The 21,369-nt window shown below is 45.3% G+C and overlaps 1 protein-coding gene across 13 annotated transcripts in view; it reads left to right on the forward strand.

The window, feature by feature from the left end:
- CERT1 (ceramide transporter 1) overlaps positions 1-21,369 on the forward strand; it is a 156,552-nt gene that overhangs the window by 114,402 nt on the left and 20,781 nt on the right. For 5 of the 13 annotated variants that reach the window (XM_007064501.4, XM_027826910.3, XM_037902988.2 and 2 more), the window contains 4 exons: positions 156-248; positions 7,365-7,451; positions 17,914-18,006; positions 18,575-18,652. In XM_007064501.4, the coding sequence (XP_007064563.1) occupies positions 156-248; positions 7,365-7,451; positions 17,914-18,006; positions 18,575-18,652 (351 nt within the window). The remainder of the gene's footprint in view (positions 1-155; positions 249-7,364; positions 7,452-17,913; positions 18,007-18,574; positions 18,653-21,369) is intronic. The other 8 variants (XM_027826908.3, XM_043547191.1, XM_043547185.1 and 5 more) reach the window with 3 other exon arrangements.

Here is a 21,369-nt window from a genome sequence, read left to right on the forward strand (position 1 = left end):
TCAACGCTGCCACAAGTGTGCAAAAAGTGAAATTAAAACAGCGTGAGGTGGTACCCCACAACATTTTTTTTTTTAAGTGGTTATCCATCTTTTGTCAGACTTTCTCATAATGTTTGAGTCTGATTAATAGCTTCAAAATCTGATTGTTTTTATAGGAAATTGAAAAAAGGAGAAGAATAGAAGAAGCGTACAAAAATGCCATGACAGAACTTAAGAAAAAGTGCCATTTTGGAGGGCCAGACTATGAGGTATGAATTATGCTTATTTCTTTTCTCGCTTAGAATTTTCACAGATTAAATCCTTTCCTGACTAACTTGTATCCTTCATTGAAGTGATTTTTTTTGTGCAAGTATCAAACATTAAACCATGTGATTTTTCCTTGTAACTGACATCTGCTTTTATCATTATTTATTAAATACAAACTCTGCAACAGGGAAACTTTTATAGGAAGGGTTTCAATCCATACATTTGTAGCAAATGAGGGAAAGGGGATAATAAGATACATTTGAGTACTAAGGGTATGTCTATACTACCCGCCGTATCGGCGGGCAGCGATCGATCTAGCGGGGGTCGATCTGTCGCGTCTAGTCTAGACGTGATAAATCGATCCGTGAGTGCTCTCCCGTTGACTCCTGTACTCCACCGCTGCGAGAGACGCAGGCAGAGTCGACGGGGCAGCAGCAGCAATTGACTCACCATAGTGAAGACACCGCGGTGAGTAGGGCTAAGTACATTGACTTCAGCTACGTTATTGATCAGTCCCTTACAGTCCCTTACATCCATTAATAAATAATATTTGTAAACATTGCAAGGAATGAATTGGTTGAAAGTGCTTCTGCCTATCAGCCTGAAAAAGGTACTGTAATTTCCATAGAATGTCTGCTTAAAATATCTAAAAAGTACTGAATTTTTAAAATGATAAACTACGTGGCTCTGGGAAGAAGGATAAAGGAGTTTGAGGCGCAAGTGGTGTTCTCGTCCATCCTCCCCGTGGAAGGAAAAGGCCTGGGTAGAGACTGTCGAATCATGGAAGTCAACGAATGGCTACGCAGGTGGTGTCGGAGAGAAGGCTTTGGATTCTTTGACCATGGGATGGTGTTCCAAGAAAGAGGAGTACTAGGCAGAGACGGGCTCCATCTAATGAAGAGAGGGAAAAGCATCTTTGCAAGCAGGCTGGCTAAGCTAGTGAGGAGGGCTTTAAACTAGGTTCACTGGGGGAAGGAGACCAAAGCCCTGAGGTAGGTGGGGAAGTGGGATACCGGGAGGAAGCACAAGCAGGAGCGCGTGAGAGGGGAGGGCTCCTGCCTCATACTGAGAAAGAGGGGCGATCAACGGGTTATCTCAAGTGCCTATACACAAATGCACGAAGCCTGGGAAACAAGCAGGGAGAACTGGAAGTCCTGGCAAAGTCAAGGAATTATGATGTGATTGGAATAACAGAGACTTGGTGGGATAACTCACATGACTGGAGTACTGTCATGGATGGATATAAGCTGTTCAGGAAGGACAGACAGGGCAGAAAAGGTGGGGGAGTTGCACTGTATGTAAGAGAGCAGTATGACTGCTCAGAGCTCAAGTATGAAACTGCAGAAAAACCTGAGAGGCTCTGGATTAAGTTTAGAAGTGTGAGCAACAAGAGTGATGTCGTGGTGGGAGTCTACTTATAGACCATCGGACCAGGGGGATGAGGTGGACGAGGCTTTCTTCTGGCAACTCGCAGAAGTTACTAGATCGCACGCGCTGGTTCTCATGGGAGACTTCAATCACCCTGATATCTGCTGGGAGAGCAATACAGCGGTGCATAGACAATCCAGGAAAGTGTAGGGGACAATTTCCTGGTGCAAGTGCTGGAGGAACCAACTAGGGACAGAGCTCTTCTTGACCTGCTGCTCACAAACCAGGAAGAATTAGTAGGGAGAGCAAAAGTGGATGGGAACCTGGGAGGCAGTGACCATGAGATGGTCAAGTTCAGGATCCTGACACAAGGAAGAAAGGAAAGCAGCAGAATACGGACCCTGGACTCCAGAAAAGCAGACTTTGACTCCCTCAGGGAACTGATGGGCAAGATCCCCTGGGAGAATAACATGAGGGGGAAAGGAGTCCAGGAGAGCTGGCTGTATTTTAAAGAATCCTTATTGAGGTTACAGGGACAAACCATCCCGATGTGTAGAAAGAATAGTAAATATGGCAGGCGACCAGCTTGTCTTAACAGTGAAATCCTTGCTGATCTTAAACACAAAAAAGAAGCTTATAAGAAGTGGAAGATTGGACAAATGACCAGGGTATAAAAATATTGCTCGGGCATGCAGGAATGAAATCAGGAAGGCCAAATCACACCTGGAGTTGCAGCTAGCAAGAGATGTTAAGAGTAACAAGAAGGGTTTCTTCAGGTATGTTAGCAACAAGAAGAAAGTCAAGGAAAGTGTGGGCCCCTTACTGAATGAGGGAAGCAACCTAGTGGCAGAGGATGTGGAAAAAGCTAATGTACTCAATGCTTTTTTTGCCTCTGTCTTCACGAACAAGGTCAGCTCCCAGACTACTGTACTGGGCAGCACAGCATGGGGAGGAGGTGACCAGCCCTCTGTGGAGAAAGAAGTGGTTCAGTACTATTTAGAAAAGCTGGATGTGCACAAGTCCATGGGGCCGGATGCGTTGCATCCGAGAGTGCTAAAGGAGTTGGCGGATGTGATTGCAGAGCCATTGGCCATTATCTCTGAAAACTCATGGCGATCGGGGGAAGTCCCAGACGACTGAAAAAAGGCTAATGTAGTGCCCATCTTTAAAAAGGGGAAGAAGGAGGATCCTGGCAGCTACAGGCCAGTCAGCCTCACCTCAGTCCCTGGAAAAATCATGGAGCTGGTCATGAAGGAATCAATCCTGAAGCACTTAGAGGAGAGGAAAGTGATCCGGTACAGTCAGCATGGATTCACCAAGGGCAAGTCATGCCTGACTAATCTAATTGCCTTCTATGACGAGATAACTGGTTCTGTGGATGAAGGAAAAGCAGTGGACATGTTGTTCCTTGACTTTAGCAAAACTTTTGACACTGTCTCCCACAGTATTCTTGCCAGCAAGTTAAAGAAGTATGGGCTGGATGAATGGACTATAAGGTGGATAGAAAGCTGGCTAGATTGTCGAGCTCAATGGGTAGTGATCAATGGCTCCATGTCTAGTTGGCAGCCGGTATCAAGTGGAGTGCCCCAAGGATCGGTCCTTGGGCTGGTTTTGTTCAATATCTTCATAAATGATCTGGAGGATGGTGTGGATTGCACTCTCAGCAAGTTTGCAGATGACACTAAACTGGGAGGAGAGGTAGATACGCTGGAGGGTAGGGATAGGATACAGAAGGACCTAGACAAATTGGAGGATTGGGCCAAAAGAAATCTGAGGTTCAACAAGGACAAGTGCAGAGTCCTGCACTTATGACAGAAGAATCCAATGCACCGCTACAGACTAGGGACCGAATGGCTCGGCAGCAGTTCTGCAGAAAAGGACGTAGGGGTGACAGTGGACGAGAAGCTGGATATGAGTCAATAATGTGCCCTTGTTGCCAAGAAGGCCAATGGTGTTTTGGGATGTATAAGAAGGGGCACTGGCAGCAGATCGAGGGACGTGATTGTTCCCCTCTGTTCAAGACTGGTGAGGCCTCATCTGGAATACTGTGTCCAGTTTTGGGCCCCACACTACAAGAAGGATGTGGAAAAATTGGAAAGAGTCCAGTGAAGGGCAACAAAAATGATTAGGGGACTGGAACACATGAGTTATGAGGAGAGGTTGAGGGAACTGGGGATGTTTAGTCTACAGAAGAGAAGAATGAGGGGGGATTTGATAGCTGCTTTCAGCTACCTGAAAGGGGGTTCCAAAGAGGATGGCTCTAGACTGTTCTCAGTGGTAGCAGATGACAGAACAATGAGTAATGGTCTCAAATTGCAGTGGGGGAGATTTAGGTTGGGTATTAGGAAAAACATTTTCACTAGGAGGGTGGTGAAACACTGGAATGCGTTACCTAGGGAGGTGGTGGAATCTCCTTCCTTAGAAGTTTTTAAGGTCAGGCTTGACAAAGCCCTGGCTGGGATCATTTAATTGGGGATCAGTCCTGCTTTGAGCAGGGGGTTGGACTAGATGACCTCCTGAGGTCCCTTCCAACCCTGATATTCTATGATTCCAAGGAATAATCATTTCATTTATTCGATGTATTTTGTCTTCACTCACTTCAATATGACTACATGCTTCCTCCCCCATCCTTAACTTTTCCTGTGTGTGACATCTAGCCTTGTGATTTAACAAGAACTAAAAATTTAAAGCTAAAGTCACTGGACTTCTGCAAACATCAGAGCTTCATAAGATTGCTTTAAAGATAAAAGGAAAAACATTTGTTACCTTTGAAGTTGGTGAATAGGTGAAGTGTGTGAGTGTCTATGGGCCGTGCTAAATGGTGTAACTTACTTATAACACTCACCAACTAACTTTTTTTTGTATTGGATTTTATTACTGCCATAAGAAAATGGCATTTTTAAATCTCCTAGTAATATGATAACTTCACATGTATTCACACACATTTTTAGATGGCATCAAACAGTGAAGAGGCATTCATTGGGCTTTTAATAAAATTCTCCACTTCTGCAGCCTCATCAGTTACCTTTTTCAGTTCCACTGGCATCCACTTAACTGCTAAAGCTTTCCAGTGAAGTGAACGTTGTGTGCAAATAGCTTGGAGTGCAATAGACTGGATTCTAGTCACAAGATCACTGTATTTTCTTCTTATAGCTCTGGCATTATCAGTGCCAGTCCTAACACAGTAATACCAATCCACTCCAGCTGCAAAAACTGAGAGTTGAAAACTTCAGATTTCCCCACACACACCCATCCTCCCATACCACATCCTCTCAGTGGACAGCAAAACAGGCAGTCCTCACATATGGGTCTTTCCTGCTCATATTGGACAAATACTAAGTTGGGCAGAATAAGATACCATAGTTTCATCCAGTTATAATAATTGGCTTCCTTGAGCTCTTCTAAACAGCAGTTTGCCAAATATTTCCAGCCATGTCATGAATTTGTCAGTTCACTGAATTACAGGAAAAAGAAATTACTTTAACTTAACAAGCTGCAGCAGATTCCAGCACAATACTGGTTGAAGTTTTTGTCTCAAATATTATCATTTCTGTATTTATGAGCCATGGTGGCTTTTACTATCGAGTGACACCAAATAATGGCGCTCAAAGGGCTTTCATGTTTACAGCATTACTATATGAAACAGTCTTCTAATTTTGTAAACTGGTAACTTTTTGCTTAAATTCAGTGAGTTTTTCTTCAAGATGGATGGTTAGTCTCCAAATGGCCCACCTCTTAATGGCTGTATGCATGTCCCAAAATCCTTTGCTAGTTTACTTCAACTCCTTTGAAGTATCAGGGAGGCTGGCAAGCATTCTGTATACATTTTGGTCTAAGTTTGCTGGAGAGGAAAGTCAGGCTGCAAGTGGTCAATCCATAGAAGAGGGAAGAAAGGGTGGGTGGATGGAGCCATCCTACTCCATTGAGTAGGGCAGGAAGGTAATGTGGTTAATTCCCCTTAAAAGAAAAGCTGGGGAGCAAACAACAGCTACAGGCCATCTGCAGATTCAGCAGGCATGATTTTGTGTTTTTGTTCAGTTCACAGTTTTGAATTTATTTCCACTCTGCTCCTGATGTCTTCTGACCCTCCAATTAGTACCTTGTCCTGTACTAGAACTCCCTCATTTTGAAACTGGTTAGCATGATTCCATGATCCTCTCCTTTGTCTCCCCCAATCCATCATCTCCGGGGCCATTGTCACTCTGTGTCCCCAGTCTCTTTGCTCCCCTCCCGCCGGCTCAGCCCAGCAGCTGGAGTTAAAAGGTGAGGTTGTTTCTAAATATTTATATTTATAAACAATGCTCTTTATACATGGGGTTTTTTTTAATTACCTCTTTATTTCTTTAAACTTCTATCCACTCCCAAAAATAGTGGCTGTCACTTCTTAGCAAGACTTACAAACAAAAATGAATTTTGAATTTCTGGCACAGGCCATTTTAGAAAGATGATTCAGTGTACAAATAGCTTTTTTTAAAAAAAAATCAGACTTCCCACAAAGACTCTTCACTGGAATGAGAAGTAGCACACACAATATCAAGATGTTCCTGTTACTAAATTAGCTAGAGAAGGCTTGAAAACTATGATTAAAACAGAATTAGCTTCAGCATTAAAATATGGATTATTATGGAGGGGAAGTAGTTTCTCCACAGTAAGTCTGTAAAATAAAACTTCATATGTTAAACCACAGAGTCCATTACATGGATTCATGCAAAAACAAAGTAAAGTTGGAGTCGTCTTGAACTTCCATTTAGAAAAATAAAACTGCTTTTTATTGTGTAATGTTAAAACTGACAGACTAATAAAAGAACTTTTAGAGTTGACAGGCCATCTGTTCTTTCAGGAGTCTACGTATAGCAGGGGTCCAAGATTTTACATCATATTGTATGTGTTTATAATGGGGTGAATTAAGGAAGAACAGACCGGTGTTAAAAAGCCAGTGTTATGATCATGTTTTTTTAAAAGTATATACATTTATTAGTAATAACACTTTAAGTGATCACGGTTCGAGGTACTTTAAGATCAAACTTAAGCTGTACTATGCTGTTCTTTACTTTTTGCATATTTCTCTGTGTGGACAATTAACATATTTTAGTTGTGTTATCAGTCTTTCATGCCTGAAATACAGCTGAATATTTCAGTGTCTTTGTGCTGAAATCCTGTAATGGAATGATGATTTAAATTACACTTTATGCTGGGATTTGCAAAATAATTTATGGAAACATTTTTGTCACAAACTTTGTAAAAGAGTTCTCAAATAGTGTGTGTGTGTGTGTGTGTGTGTGTGTGTGTGTGAGAGAGAGAGAGAGAGAGAGAGAGAGAGAAAAAAATACGTAAAAACTAAATTTGAGGCCAAATTTTACCTGATTGTTGAAGTGTGAATTTCCTGGCTTTTGTTGGCTTGTGTTACAGCTCTTAAATTGTAGTTCTTTAAATGCATTGAGTGGAGTATTATCTTATTTTACCAAGTAGTGCTTTATTTTGAATTATACTCCAATAATTTTGTTATACTCAAGTAATGGTGAAAAGACTCGCTGTTATGAAAAATGGCTTTTGTGTATAGGTTCGTAACTTTATATTTGATATATGCTTCATCTGCAGATGAATTAGGACTTTTTTACACTGATAAAGAAATGCAATTTTATCAAATTGGCTAACTTTCACTTTTTTAAATTAAACTCCGTTTTCTGAAGTGTAGCATTCGTATTTCCTCCATTTTCTTTAGCTGTTTGCTTTTCTGTATTTTGGTTTAGGAGGGTCCTAATAGTCTGATTAATGAAGAAGAATTCTTTGATGCTGTTGAAGCTGCTCTTGACAGACAGGATAAAATAGAAGAACAGGTATTAATAGTACTAAATGTTTTAAGAGGCAATTATGTTCCTACTTTTAAAAAAATATCGTGCTTCAACCTAGGATCTTTACGTCTTTTATGGTCCAAATTCTCTCCAGGGATACGTTCACAGAACTTATGTTAACTTCGGTAGGAATTTGCTCACAGGAATGTGCACGGAAGTTTGACAGTTAGAATTTGTATAGTAAAATATTTATGTATTTATAGCACCTGGGATACCTTTTTATGGACAAGGACCCCGTTGTGTTGGGCATTGTACAAACAGAACAAAAAGACAGTTTTTCAAGTGCTTGTTTATGTTGATTCCAATCTAGGTGTGCGCGCATCCACATGTGTGGCTGTCAGAGATTTTTGCTTTAGCAGTACCCGTGGGGCCGGCAGTAGCACCCTCTAGAGTGCTGTGCTCATGCCGCGGTATATCAGGTGCTGCTGGCTGGTGTGTCCTCAGTTCCTTCTTACCGCATGTGGTGATGAGTCAAAGTGCCTCTCTCGCTTGTGAAGAGGTAGGGGTTTCTTCCAATGGACTTCATGCCTTCAGGCCTTTGCTTGATTGTAGTTAGTGTTACGTTGTTAAGTAGTTGTTAAGGGTATAGTTAGCTGATAGCTAAGGTCCCAGTGGGGACTTTACCTCAAACAGGACATGCCCCGAGCTCCTGGGTTTAAGCCCTGCTCGGTCTGTGACAGGCCTATGCCTGTGAGTGATCCCCACGACAGCTGCCTTAAGTGCTTGGGGGAATCACACATCAAGGAGCATTGCTGGATTTGTAAGAACTTTTGGCCTCACACCCAGAAGGAGAGGGACATTTGCCTCAGGGCTTCCTGATGGAGTCCCCTCTCCGCCCAACTTCTCAGCCCTCTATGCAGGCTGCACCGAGTACTTCGGTTTCCGTGCACAGTGTGTTGGCACTGAAGAAGAAGGCGAAGAAGCACTCACCGGTGCCAAGCAAGAAGGCCCAAGGGTCATCCAGTAGAGACCGGGCCTGTCCGCCAGCCTTCTCCAGAGCAACACGAGCATGCCTCTGTGACTGGGGCTCTTAGCCCTCTTAAAGGTCCATCACCGACTCTGGTGAGCAGCATAGGACCCACCACCCTGCCTGCACCATCATCATCCCAAGCCCAGGCGCAGAGAGGGCACGGTTCTCCACCTGCTATGGTGTCTCAGGTGCTGCAGGACCAGTCTAAGGCTTCCCGAGAGAGAAAGCTAGCTGTTAAGACTCCTCTGGGGACGGGAGAGCTCCATAGGTCACTGGACAAGTAATCCTGTGGCAGGTCACAGCCGCGCTGCCGATTGCCCAAACTCTCCCCCTGGATGTCGAGACATTATTCCCCAGTGCGGGGTCGGCACTCTCCATATTATGACCGACTCCGTTCCCCCCCTCACTGAGCCGCGTCTAGACGTCTGTCTCGGTTGCTGGGACCGTGGGACCACTTCTCCTCATGTTACTGGTCTCCCCGGCACCGTTCCCCCCGACCCAGATCTCCCTGGGACCAGGACCGTTCACCCCGGAATAGCCACCGGTCACTTATGCCTGGTCAAAGCTCACTGGTAGCCATGACCAGCAAGTAGACCCAGGCATCAACAGCTCCTCCCTGGCCACTGAAGATTGGTTCCTTTGTTGCGGAGGCCCAGCTCAGCCCATCGCCCCGGTCTCCGCAATGGGTTTGGACACCGGGAACTTCTCTGCTGTCCATGGCACTGTGGTGGCAGCACAGCCAGTGGCCAACACAGTGTCTGTATTGGGGAGCACGGGACATTCCGGTGATGATGGTGCCCCCTTTGCAGCACGTATCAGTGGTTGCGTTGGGGCGAATATAGACGGCCCCACTGACACCAGGTATGGTACTGGAAGCTCGCTCCGAGGTCAGGGTGGAGGATGCTGTGCCCACCCTCAAACCTCCCTCTCCAACGGCTGCTGAGCCCTCATGCCTCTTCTTCCCCAGACAAGGCACTCATGGGACCTTCCAGGGCCAGATCCCCAGATGACTTTAAAGAACAGCAAGCCCTTCTCAGGCGGGTGCCCAAGAACTTGAGGCTGGAAGTGCAGGAGACAGTGGAGCAGGAGGACACCCTTTTCAATCTCCTCTCAAGAAGCTGACGTTCCGCATGGTCTCCCTGGCCTCCATTATGCCCTCCCTGGATCCGGGAGACTGGTACACCGCTCTCGACTTAAAGGATGCTTACTTCCATGTCTCCATATTACTATGAAACGCAGGAACCATCTGTGTCATGGGGAGTGGGCACCACTTACAGTTCACAGCACTACCCTTTGGCCTGTCCTCCGCTCCCAGGGTGTTCACGAAATGCATGGCGCCAGTAGTGGCTTACCTCAGATGTCAGGGGATCCAGATCTGTCTGTACCTTGATGACTGGCTCCTCAAGGGCACATCTCCGGGTCAGGTGCGGAGAAGCCTTGATCTAGTACGCTCCACCTGCAATGACCTGAGCCTGTTAATAGTCACAGAAAAGTCCACGTTAATGCCGGTCCAGCGCATAGAGTTTATCGGAGCGGTTCTCGATTCCACACGAGACAGGGCCTTCATTCCGAAAGCACGCTTTCAGGCCATGGTGGATCTCATTGTCCAGGTGAGGAGACATCCGATCACCATGGCCCACACTTGCCTGCGGCTGGTGGACCACATGGCAGCATGCATGTACGTGGTCAGGCACGCCTGGCTTCGTCTGCCACCCCTGCATACATGGCTAGCAACGGTCTACGTTCCCAGCAGGCACCACTGGGACCAAGCAGTCACAGTACTGGACTGCGTCCTCTCGTCCTTGAACTATTGGCTAGACCCCAAGTCAGTGCTGCAGGGAGTTGACTTTGTGTCCCTATCACCGTCACTCACCCTGGTCTCAGATGCATCAGATCTGGGCTGGGGAGCCCACCTGGGCGAGTGCAGCACCCAAGGTCGCTGGATGCAGCACAATTTAGCTCTTTATATCGACGTCAGGGCGGTGGCCTGGCCTGTCAGGCGTTTTTGCCCCACCTAAAAGGCAAGGTGATGCAGGTCCTTACGGACAACATGGCCGTGATGTATCACATCAACATTACATCAGGTCCTCCGCCATGTGTCAAGAGCCAAGAAGCCTCAGTCTCTGGGACCTTGGTGCGCAGAACACCATCCACCTGATGGCCACTTGCTTACCTGGAACGTCCTGGCAGATCGCCTCAGCAAGACTTTCTCCTCTCGCCACGAGTGGTCCCTCCATCCAGAGGTGGTCAACCTGATCTTTCAACGGTGGGGGACTCCCCAGGTGGACCTGTTTATGTCCAGGCAGAGCAGGAAGTCCCAGGTGTTCTGCTCCAGGATCAGGAAGGCATCTGACAGGGAACCCTTGTCCCCACCGGGGTTCAGGAGCGCTGATTTATGCTTTTTCGCCAGTGCTGCTTATCCACAGAGTCCTGCTAAAGGTGAAGCAGCACAGAGCATGGATCGTTCTCATTGCCCCGGCATGGCCTCGCCAGCACTGGTTTAGCATGTTGATGAGTCTTTCGGTGATGGACCCGCTGCAGTTACCTCTCTGCCATGCTTCTGAGACAACAGTGGCTTTGGCAGAGCTGTACTACAAGCTGCACAATGGTGAACTCCAAGCCTACCTCCATTGATACTGCTTGTGAGTCACCTAGAATGGAATTGACATGAGCAAGCACTCTAAGAAGAAAAAATGGTTACCTGCCTTTCGTAACTGTTCTTTGAGAAGCGTTGCTCATGTCCATTCCATTACCCTCCCTCCTGCCCCTCTGTCGGAGTTGTCAGAAACAAGGAACTGAGAGGGCGTGGGCTATCAGTGCCTGATACACCGCGGCATGAACGTGGCCCTCTGAGTGCGGCTAAAGCAAAAATCTCCTAACACGCTAGTGGGTGCATGCATACCTAGAATGGCATGGACATGAGCAACACATCTCAAAGAACAACAGTTATGAAAGGTAGGTAACCATTTTTTCTAGACAAATTGGAGGATTGGACCAAAAGAAATCTGAGGTTCAACAAGGACAAGTGCAGAGTCTTGCACTTAGGATGGAAGAATCCCATGCACTGCTACAGGCTGGGGACCAAATGGCTAAGCGGCAGTTCTGCAGGAAAGGAGCTGGGGATTACAGTGGACAAGAACCTGGATATGAGTCAACAGTGTGCCCTTCTTGCCAAGAAGGCTAATGGCATATTGGGCTACATTAGTAGGAGTGTTGTCAGCAAATTGAGGGAAGTGATTATTCCCCTGTATTTGGCACTGGTGAAGCCACATCTGGAGTACTGAGTCCAGTTTTGGGCCCCCACTACAGAAAGGATGTGGACAAATTGGAGAGAGTCCAGCAGAGGGCAACGAAAATGATTAGGGGGCTGGGGCCCATGACTTACGAGGAGAGGCTGAGGTAACTGGGCTTAGTCTTCAGAAGAGTGAGGGGGGATTTGATAGTAACCTTCAACTCCCTGAAGCGGGGTTCCAAAGAGAATGGAGCTAGGCTGTTCTCAGTGGTGGCAGATTATAGAGCAAGGAGCAGTAGTCTCAAGTTGCAGTGCGGGAGGTCTAGGTTGGGTATTAGGAAAAACAATTTCACTAGGAGGGTGGTGAGGCACTGGAATGGGTTGCCTAGGGAGGTGGTAGAATCTCCATCCTTAGAGGTTTTTAAGGCCTGGCTTGACAAAGGCCTGGCTGGGATGATTTAGTTGGGGTTGGTCCTGCTTTGAGCAGGGGTTTAGACTAGATGACTTCCTGAGGTCTCTTCCAACCCTAATCGTCTATGATTCTATGATCTTGAGGAAGAACAGTTGCAAAAGGTAGGTAACTGTTTTTTCCTACTCCAAAGAGTCTGCAATCTAAGTAGTAGCTACTAGTTCTTCGAATAGTGTCCCTTTTGGTGCTCCACTTCAGGTGTACATGAAGATCGGATGATTTCTAGCTAGCAGTGTCCATTCAGCCCACACATAGATCCCATGGCTTCTTGTGGCAGACACTGAGGCTATATAGGGGTACGTGGGCAAACTGCCTGCAGTTTCTTCTCTACCACCTCAGCCTGAGACAGAACGCTAGTGTGTCAGCCTAGAGCATACTTGGACTTCTTTCTTTTCTCTTTTTCTCAGTTAGTTTATTGTTGTAGGTCAGTATTTAGTAGAGTTGGTTTCAGATGAGAGGATGTTTTTTTTTCCTTCCCTCTGGGATATCAGTCTTCTCCTGGCGGGGTATGCCTTGTTTGCCAGGCTTCAAATGCTGCCTCTCTTGCCAGGAGGCTATGCCAGTAAGTGACGGGCACTCCATATGTGTTTGTTGCCTGGGGGAATCCCTTGTCTCCCAGAAGCATTCCTTCTGTTTGGCCCTTTAAGAGCAAAGCTAGAAAAAACAGTAAAGGTCAGACTGTTGGCAAGAGAATGCTCCCTGCAACCACCCTCTGATCCAGATCAGGAGATTACCCTCCCCTCCTCAGTACATTTGTCCATGGACAGATCCTGCACGCCATCAACCTTGAGGCATGCTTCCCCTAAGAAAGGGACGTCTTTGGAGCCTGCTGGGAAGACTCCCAGAAAGAGGAGCATGGACTCTCACTGAGCCAGCTCCAAAAAAGACCATGTCCCCGTTGAGATCCTTGTACTTCAAGAGTACTGTTGAGGTCAAGGACCCTTTCTCCAGTACCAGTAGGCCTGCAAAGCCCCCGGAGCTCTAAAGACTGGAAGCACAGCTCTGATAGGGCAACTATATCCTCCACCAGTAAGGAGAGTAAGCACAGGGTACTACCTATTTTGGCCCTGCTCAACACCAAAGTATCCTGCTCAGCCATTGATGTTGTCATGTGTCTTAACCAGCCATTGGTACTGTTGTAAGCAGCTCAGGCAGGGGTACCTGTGCCAGCAGTATCCTCAATACCGAGCAAACATTGGGACTTGACATCTACAATGCCTGAAGTACACCCATCATCCTTGGGACTGTCAGCTACAGCAACGTCTGCTATGGTGTCGGTACTGGGGTCCTTTCTGGTACCACAGGAGTTCGGATACTCAATGGACCTCTCTGGGTCAGACAAACTAGAGTGTCCATTGTTGTTGGGTACCAAGCGTCTCTCAGTACCGAGACCTCAGTCTCTGAGTGGCCACTTCATGGCACAGGACTGTGCTCTGTCCTCAGATCCTGCTCCGCTATGGGAGGATGTGAGAAGGAGACCAATTGGGAGTCCTCTTTGATTTCAATGAAGGGTTTTCCTGCATATCCCTTCAGGAATCCACTTTCTCGCAGGGAGGACCTTGCTGGTCAGCAAGAAAGGTGGAACTAACTTTGTATGCAACCCCTACTTCCTTATGGACATCCCCCAATGGCCATATTGGGACCTATTGGCTGCCAATCGACAGCAATTTAACAGCCACTGGTACTGTCTCTCCAAAGACAAGGTTTCACATCCTCCCCCTACCCATCCAGGACAAGAGAAGATATTTGAAGAGCAGGAGGCTAGGGTAGAAGAAGAGATCACCCCTGAGTTTCCCATTTCATCATCGTTGCTGGAAGAGGCAGTTATAGCTTCTTCACCTTCCACAGCTGACAACTTCAGGCAGTTTCAGGATGTCATTAGAAGGGTAGCAGACACCCTGCTGATCCCTCTGGTGGAGGTCAAAGATCCACAACACAAGCTGCTAGATACTTTTGCAGTCGGCAACCCCCCCTTCAGAGTGGCATTACTTATTAATGTGGCTCTCCTGGATCTGGCTAAGACAGTGATGCAGATGCTTGCCTCTATTGCACCAATGGATTCCAGCTTTCTATTTTCCCATCTCCCACCTTACTCCCTATTGGTGGATGCAGTGAATGAACAGGTTAGGCAGCAATTTTTTGACATCTGCCCCCTATGACAAGGACCAGAAGTAAGTGAATCTCTTGGGGCAAAAATCTTTCTTGTCCGCAACCCTGTTGTTCCAGATCACAAACTCTCAGGTGCTCGTGACCAAATACAATTTTACTAATTGCAACAAGCTCATGGGCTCTATTGAGCAGCTGCCACATGACTGCAGGGAACAATTCCAGTTCATAGTTGCAGAGAGTCACCTGCTGGCCAGAACAGCTCTCCAGGCATCCCTAGATGCTGCTCATTACTGCCAGCTCTATCTCCATAGCAATAGTTATGCTCAGGGTGTCATGGCTCCAACTTTTTGGGTTTCCAGGCAAGTTTCAGAACACAGTAGGGGACGTCCCTACTGGTCATAGGCTTTTTCTCAGAGATCACGAATGACTCCTTGCACATGTTGAAGGACTCCAGGGCTACCCTACCTTTCTTAGGCATTTACACATCAAGGAGCAAGAAGCTTTTTAGTAGGTCAGACTGTCCAGAGATCATGCCCTGTTTAGTTCTTTGGATATCATAGACCTGTGGAACTCCCCAGATGTTGCACAGCAAGAGGGCTATTCAGTGGCCCTCGACAACCACCCAGGTATCACCTAAACATCAGTTTTGATGGGCTGGTCAAGAGATGAAATCCTCCTCCCCCCCCCACCCCCCGGATTTACAGTTGCACCCCTTTAGCCCACCTCCCTCCCTCCCTCCCCTTTGGGGACCAAGTTATCCATTTCAACCCAGCGTGGGAGTAGATCACCATGGATCAGTGGGTCTTGGAGATCATAACATCAGACTATACCATCCAGTTTGTCTGCCTGTCTGTGTGTGTGTCTCTCTCTCTTCCCCCCAATTCTCCTTTCCTCTTCAGGGACCCCTCTCATGAGCTTCTACTAAGGCAAGTTGGACTCTCTCCTCCAAGTAGGAGCAATAGAACCAATCCCTTCCCTTTACAAGGTCGGGATTCTACTCAAAATACTTTCTAGTGCTCCAGGAGGACATAAGTTGGAGGCCAATCTTAGATCTAAGACAGTTAGATCAGTTGAACAAATTAGTGAAGCCTCAAAAGTTGAGGATGGTGACTCTAGCAACTATAATTGCCCACCTCAACACCCTCTCAGTTCAGGGCGGATGGATAGCCCATGAAATTAGTTTTGACATCAACCTGTCGAAGCTCAGGGCAGTCAGGAATTCTTGTCTCCATTTCCTACCCCTCATCGGGGCAGAGCGATCAGGGTCATGATGGACAATATGTCCTTCATGCTTTACATCAACAAGCAGGAAGGAACAAGATCCTCCTTGTGCACTGAAGCTATAAAGTTCTGGAACTGGTGCATAGCCCACCATATCCATATTTCAGTGGTCCACCTCGCTGGAACACCACAGTCAATGCTCTCAGCAGATACTTCTCCCACAACTGTGAATGGGAGCTGGGTACTCAGGTTCTCCATGGCTTATTCTAGAGATGACACTGCCAGAAATCAGTCTTTTCACCACCTCCAAGAACAGGAAGTGTCCTCCTTTTCTGTTCAAGGCAGGTCTGAGTCACCAATCCTGTGGAGGAAGAGCCTGTTCTATGCCTTTCCCCCAGCACCCATAATTCTAAGGGTGTTGAACAAGATCAGGCAGGAAAAGGCCAGAGTTATCCTTCTAGTACTACCTGGCCGAGACAAGCTTGGTACCCTTAACTGCTTGTGTCCAGCTATCAATCGAGCTCCCAACCATTCCACATCTCCTGTCTCAGGATGCTGGTCATGTGCTTCACCCCAGTCTAGTAGTTTTACTAGACTAGTGCATGGTTCCTGGATGGTTCTCAGGAATACTGGTTTTCAGCTCTACGGAGGTGCAGCAGGTGGTGTTAAACAGTAGAAAAACATCAATCCGCACTACTTACCTGCAAATATGGAAGAGATTCATCTGTTGGGACGGTGGTTGATAACTCTGGCTGGAATCCACTCCTGTTTCCCTCGTCCTAGATTACCTGCTGGATCTGAAGACACCCAGCTTATCCATCATTTTGGTCAAGGTACACCTGCCCACCGTATCAGCCTTTCATTTTCCTGTCCAAGGACTTGACATTTTTGCTCCCTGGATATCCTCCAGATTTATTAAGGGTCTGAGTAATTTCCTTCCCCACATTAGACCTCCCACCCCATCTTGAGACCTTAACCTGTTTCTCAGCCATCTCACAAGACCTCTGTTTGTACCAGTGGCAACCTGCTCCCTACTTCATCGGCCAGTAAGGTAAGGGAGATTGGAGCCTTGATGGCAGATTACCCCCTTTACCTTTATTTTAAAAAAAAAGTCTCTTTACCTCTGCATCCTAAGTTCGTACCAAAGGTTGCAATTGGATTTTCATCTTAACCAATCAATCCATCTAACAGTATATTTTCTGAAACCTCCATCGTTCTCAGCAAGAATCCTGTTTTCATATTCTGGATGTTAGAAAGGCCTTGGCCTTCTACCTGGATAGGACTAAGCCGTTTAGGAGAGCTCCTAGACTGTCTGTATCCTTTGCAGACAGATGTGAGGGGGCTCCTGTTTCTGCTCAGACTTTTGAAATGGATATCAGACTGTATCTCTACCTGTTGTGAGTCTGCAGGTGCTCATCCCCCTTCCCCCCTGGGGTTAGAACACATTCAACCAGATCACAGGCAACATTTGCTGCATTTTTGAAGAATGTTCCATTATTCGAGACACACAGAGCCACTAACTGGATTTCAGACCATATGTTTTTAAAGTTTTAGACCCTGCTTCATGCCATCAGATCTGATGCAACACTTGGCTCTGCAGTACAGTCTTCAGTTTTGGATCCTGTTCTGAAACTTTCCTCCTAGAATAGTGCTCAGAAGTCACCTGAAGTGAGGCACCCACAGGCACAATTCTCAACGAAGGAGGAAATGTGTCCCTATGGGTGCTTTGCTATTGGCTCTCCTTCCCCTCTGCTTCAGTTGTTCCCTAGGGGATGCCTGAATAGAGAAGGACCTGAGGGCAATTTGTCCGCACACCTTTATATAGTCTCAGCCTCTTCCATGAGGAGACAGGGCGCATGTGTGGGTCGAATGGACACTGCTAGCTAGAAATTTCCTATTGAAGGCTCAAGAGGTGCATGTGCACCTGAAATGCAGCACACATAGGAATGCTCATCTCGAAGAACTACAGTTAGTGCATAGGGTGAGTAACATTTCCTTCTATATAACATTTGGTTCTTTTTAATTTATTTATTTTTAAAACTAAAATAATTTGAGAAATTTGGGCACAGTGGAAACAGAAGTCCATTATCTACAGAACATGACAGCATAAAAAGTGTTGTTAATATGGGTCAATTTGTTTCCCCTATTATCTTTAAAGCAATTCTTAATAGATGCAAGTAACTAAAAAATCCTATAGAAAACTCACCTTGACTGTACTTAGGTGAATAACCTACACAAATAAGTATATCGAATACACGATAAATATTTCTTAAATCTAATTGTTGTTGCCACCTAAAGTGCCTGTTACCGTTCGTGACCTGTGAAATAGTAAAGAGAGACTATCTAGTTGCTCCCTCCTCTTATATAAGTCTGTCAGTTCTACTGCTACCTACTATATACTCCACCAAACAGCTATGTACTAATACATTTAACCTGTTTCTCTTAGTCTCAGAGTGAAAAGGTCAGATCACACTGGCCAACATCATTACCCTCTGGTGATGGATACTCTGCTGTGGGGACTCACAGATTTGTCCAAAAGGTGAGATGTTTCCCAGGATCTTTTTAGAGAGTACTTATTGTAAATCACTATTTCCATTCTAACTGATACATTTGTCATACGGATTGGTGAGATCTAATTTATAGATGTTTCTAGTAACTTTGAACACATCACTCATTAGAATTGACATATCCAGGATTGGAGAGCACTTTTTCCTTGAAAAAAAATCTTTGAGTGTCTATTTTAGAATATTCCTGATATGTAGCAAGCATGTCATAGTTTGAGATAAAAAAAAAATTATGCCAGAAACTTAATAATCTTTAAATATGCTTTTTCTTAAATATAAAATCATTAAACTAGTTAAAAAAAAAAAAAAAAAAGCTAGGTTTTTTATTCAGGGTTGATTTTGACCTTTTTCAATGTTACTGGAAACACTTTTTTTTTTTCAGGGCCATGTTGGGAGTATAATATATAATAGTTGCTGTGCTTGCTGCTTATGGTGCTTTTGTTTTCCTTTTCTTCATTATCTTGTGCTTGGAAGTTGGTACTGAAAGCTCTGTTGTGCCTTTGTTCTGATTACTTGGTTTTTTTCTTTGTCTGTCTCTGGTAGCCCTATAGTCGCTCTTCCTCCATGTCTTCCATTGATCTAGTCAGTGCCTCTGATGATATTCACAGATTCAGCACCCAGGTATTGTAAGAATATATAGTGGCTTTGTATATCTTTTTGCTGTAGTTCATCTTCTCTCTAACCTGGGTTCCCTTTGTTCCATAAATCACTTGTGCTTGTTTTAGATGAGTACGGATAGACACATACCAAGGAATTCTCTAGTCCTGTTACTGAAAGATTGTCTTTTTGCATTCTGCTTGCATCTATATCACTCTTGCAAGGGCCTGAATCTCAGAAATAATGAGGATTAATATCTGCAGAAAAAATGTGTAACTTCAAGATCCCACATTTCTGATGTAATAACTTAAAATAATAAAAGTGAAATAACAGCTGTGTGGGATGGAGATAAATTTGACTTTAAAATGAAGGAGAGCTGTTATGTTTGCATGTAAATCATTTATTCTAAGAAGTGTTTAATTTCCCAATCTTTTTCACATATTTAGTTCATATATCTTGTAATGACCATTAAGAAACTAAATCTTTCTACATTCCAACAGCACTGTTTGCACCTCTGAGACTTTGTTTGTAATTCAGCACTAAAAGCGTATGCTAGACTTTATTGGGCATGCACAGTTTGAGTTTGGAACCTTTTTTTAAAATATATTTTATTATACCTATTCGTGGCAGATTCACCAAGGCATGCAATACCAAAGCTAAAATACACTTGTAGATCTGTATAAGCAAGCCAAACATTTTAATGGTCTCCTGGAAGTGTTCAACGGACAAACTATTCAAAGAAGCAATGGGAAAAACAGTACTAAGATAATAACAATACACCCTTCTGACAATTAAGCAACAGAAGGACTGTTGGACTTCATCAAAAAGCTGACATATTGCTGTCATATAGGCTGGTCTACAGCTTTTAACCATGGCCATGGTACAATTGCTCAATACACCTGTTTTAATAAGCCCTACCAAGAGCTTCCGGGCCAAATTTTTAACAGTATTTAGGCATTGCTGTGCTCAGCATTGCGAAGCATAATTGATTTAGGAGCCCAAGTTTAATTTCCAAAAGGAGTTTAGGCACTTAGGAACCAAATCCCTTTAACAGTCAGTGCCTAAATACCTTTAAAAAATCTGGGCCTTAGCCCTTATATTGTTAACAGCAAAGATTGAAGGATGGGCTGCGGACAAGTTTGATGAAAACTTGTTAGTGTCTAGACGAGTAGGGGGCTGTAAATTTTGGAAGAAAATTAGTAGTGTCCGTAAGCTTAAGAATTTTGAAAGATAAAATAGTGAAGAACTTACTGAATTCCCAGACTTGCCATTCCCACAACTGGGTTTTCCCTCTGCTCTCCATTACTAGAGGCAGAACCAGACCTGTTGGTCATCAGGAAGACAACTTGGCTCTTCTTCAGAATGTGCAAGCCAGTGAAAATACTTCCAAAACTGAAAAACAGCGTAATATTATGTGTGTGTGTATGTAATAAACTTTCCTTGAATAAGTGTGTCTCCAGAGCATTGTAATAGTTTTCATTAAACTAAACTTGTTCATCCAATTAATGGACAGATTGGAATGACCAATCTGGATATTCAGTGAAGAGAAATCATCATCATCAGGCATCAAATTTCTCACTCATTTCCAGGCTCCCTATTCCTACTTGTTCATTCCTGGCTGGTGTTGCTATACACACTGGGGCAACACCTCTTGGGCATAGTTGTCACGCTTCCCCCATCTGTGATCGCTTCCCTTCTTTGTTGGTGGACCCACTGGCAGTATGTGCAGGAGTCCCATTCTCAAGACCCCCACCATCGATGTCTCTCATCACAGATGCTTCGGCGATAGACTGGGGAACTCACTTCGGGTCTCTCAGAACTCAGCCTCTGGTCTCCAGAAGAGTTCTTGCTACACATCAACATCAGGGAGCTCAGGGCAGTTCACCTAGTCTGCAGTGCATTCCAACCCCACATGGAGGGCAAGTGCGTGTCAGTTCTTGTGGACAACACGAGCGATGTTTTGTATAAACGGGCAAGGTGGAGCAGTGCGTTCCTCTCACTGGTGAGGGAAGCTCTTTACTTGTGGGAATTCTGCATAGCCCACTCAATCTGCCTCAAAGCCTTGTATCTCCAGTAGTCACAGTACGAGGAAGCAGATCACCTTAGCAGATCCTTCTCCAACCACCATGAGCGGTCCATCCATCCTGATGTCGTAAAAGGCATCTTTCAGAAGTGGGGGACTCCCCGGATAGATCTACTGACAATGAAAGACAACAGGAAATGTCTTCAGTTTTGCTCCTTCCTGGGTCACAGCCCGGGATTACTCTGATGCCTTTCTCCTCCCTTGGATGGATCATCTCTTTTATGCATTCCCTCCCATCTCTCTCATACACAAGGCCTTCCTAAGGGACAGACAAGGTCTCATCCTGATAGCCCTAGCCTGGCCATATCTGCACTGGTTCACCACCCTTTTAGAACTTTCGGTAGAAATGCCAATCCGTCTGTCTCAGTTTTCAGACATGATCTCTCAAGACTACAGCTGTCTACATCATCCAAACCTTGAGTCCCTTCATCTTACGGCCTGGAAGCTCTGTGGCTGAACCCCGCAGAGCTAACATGCTCTGGGACTGGTCGCAAGGTGCTTTTAGGGAACAGAAAAATGTCCGCTAGAGCCACTTACCTGGCAAAATGGAAAAGATTCTCTATCTGCTCTATGCAGAAGTGAGTTTCACCTACACAGTCAACACTTCCATTCATTTTAGATTACTTATATTACTTGAAACAACGAGGCCTAACCATGT

The sequence above is a fragment of the Chelonia mydas genome, chromosome 5 (genome assembly GCF_015237465.2).
Source record: "Chelonia mydas isolate rCheMyd1 chromosome 5, rCheMyd1.pri.v2, whole genome shotgun sequence".
In the NCBI taxonomy this organism is placed as follows: domain Eukaryota; kingdom Metazoa; phylum Chordata; order Testudines; family Cheloniidae; genus Chelonia; species Chelonia mydas.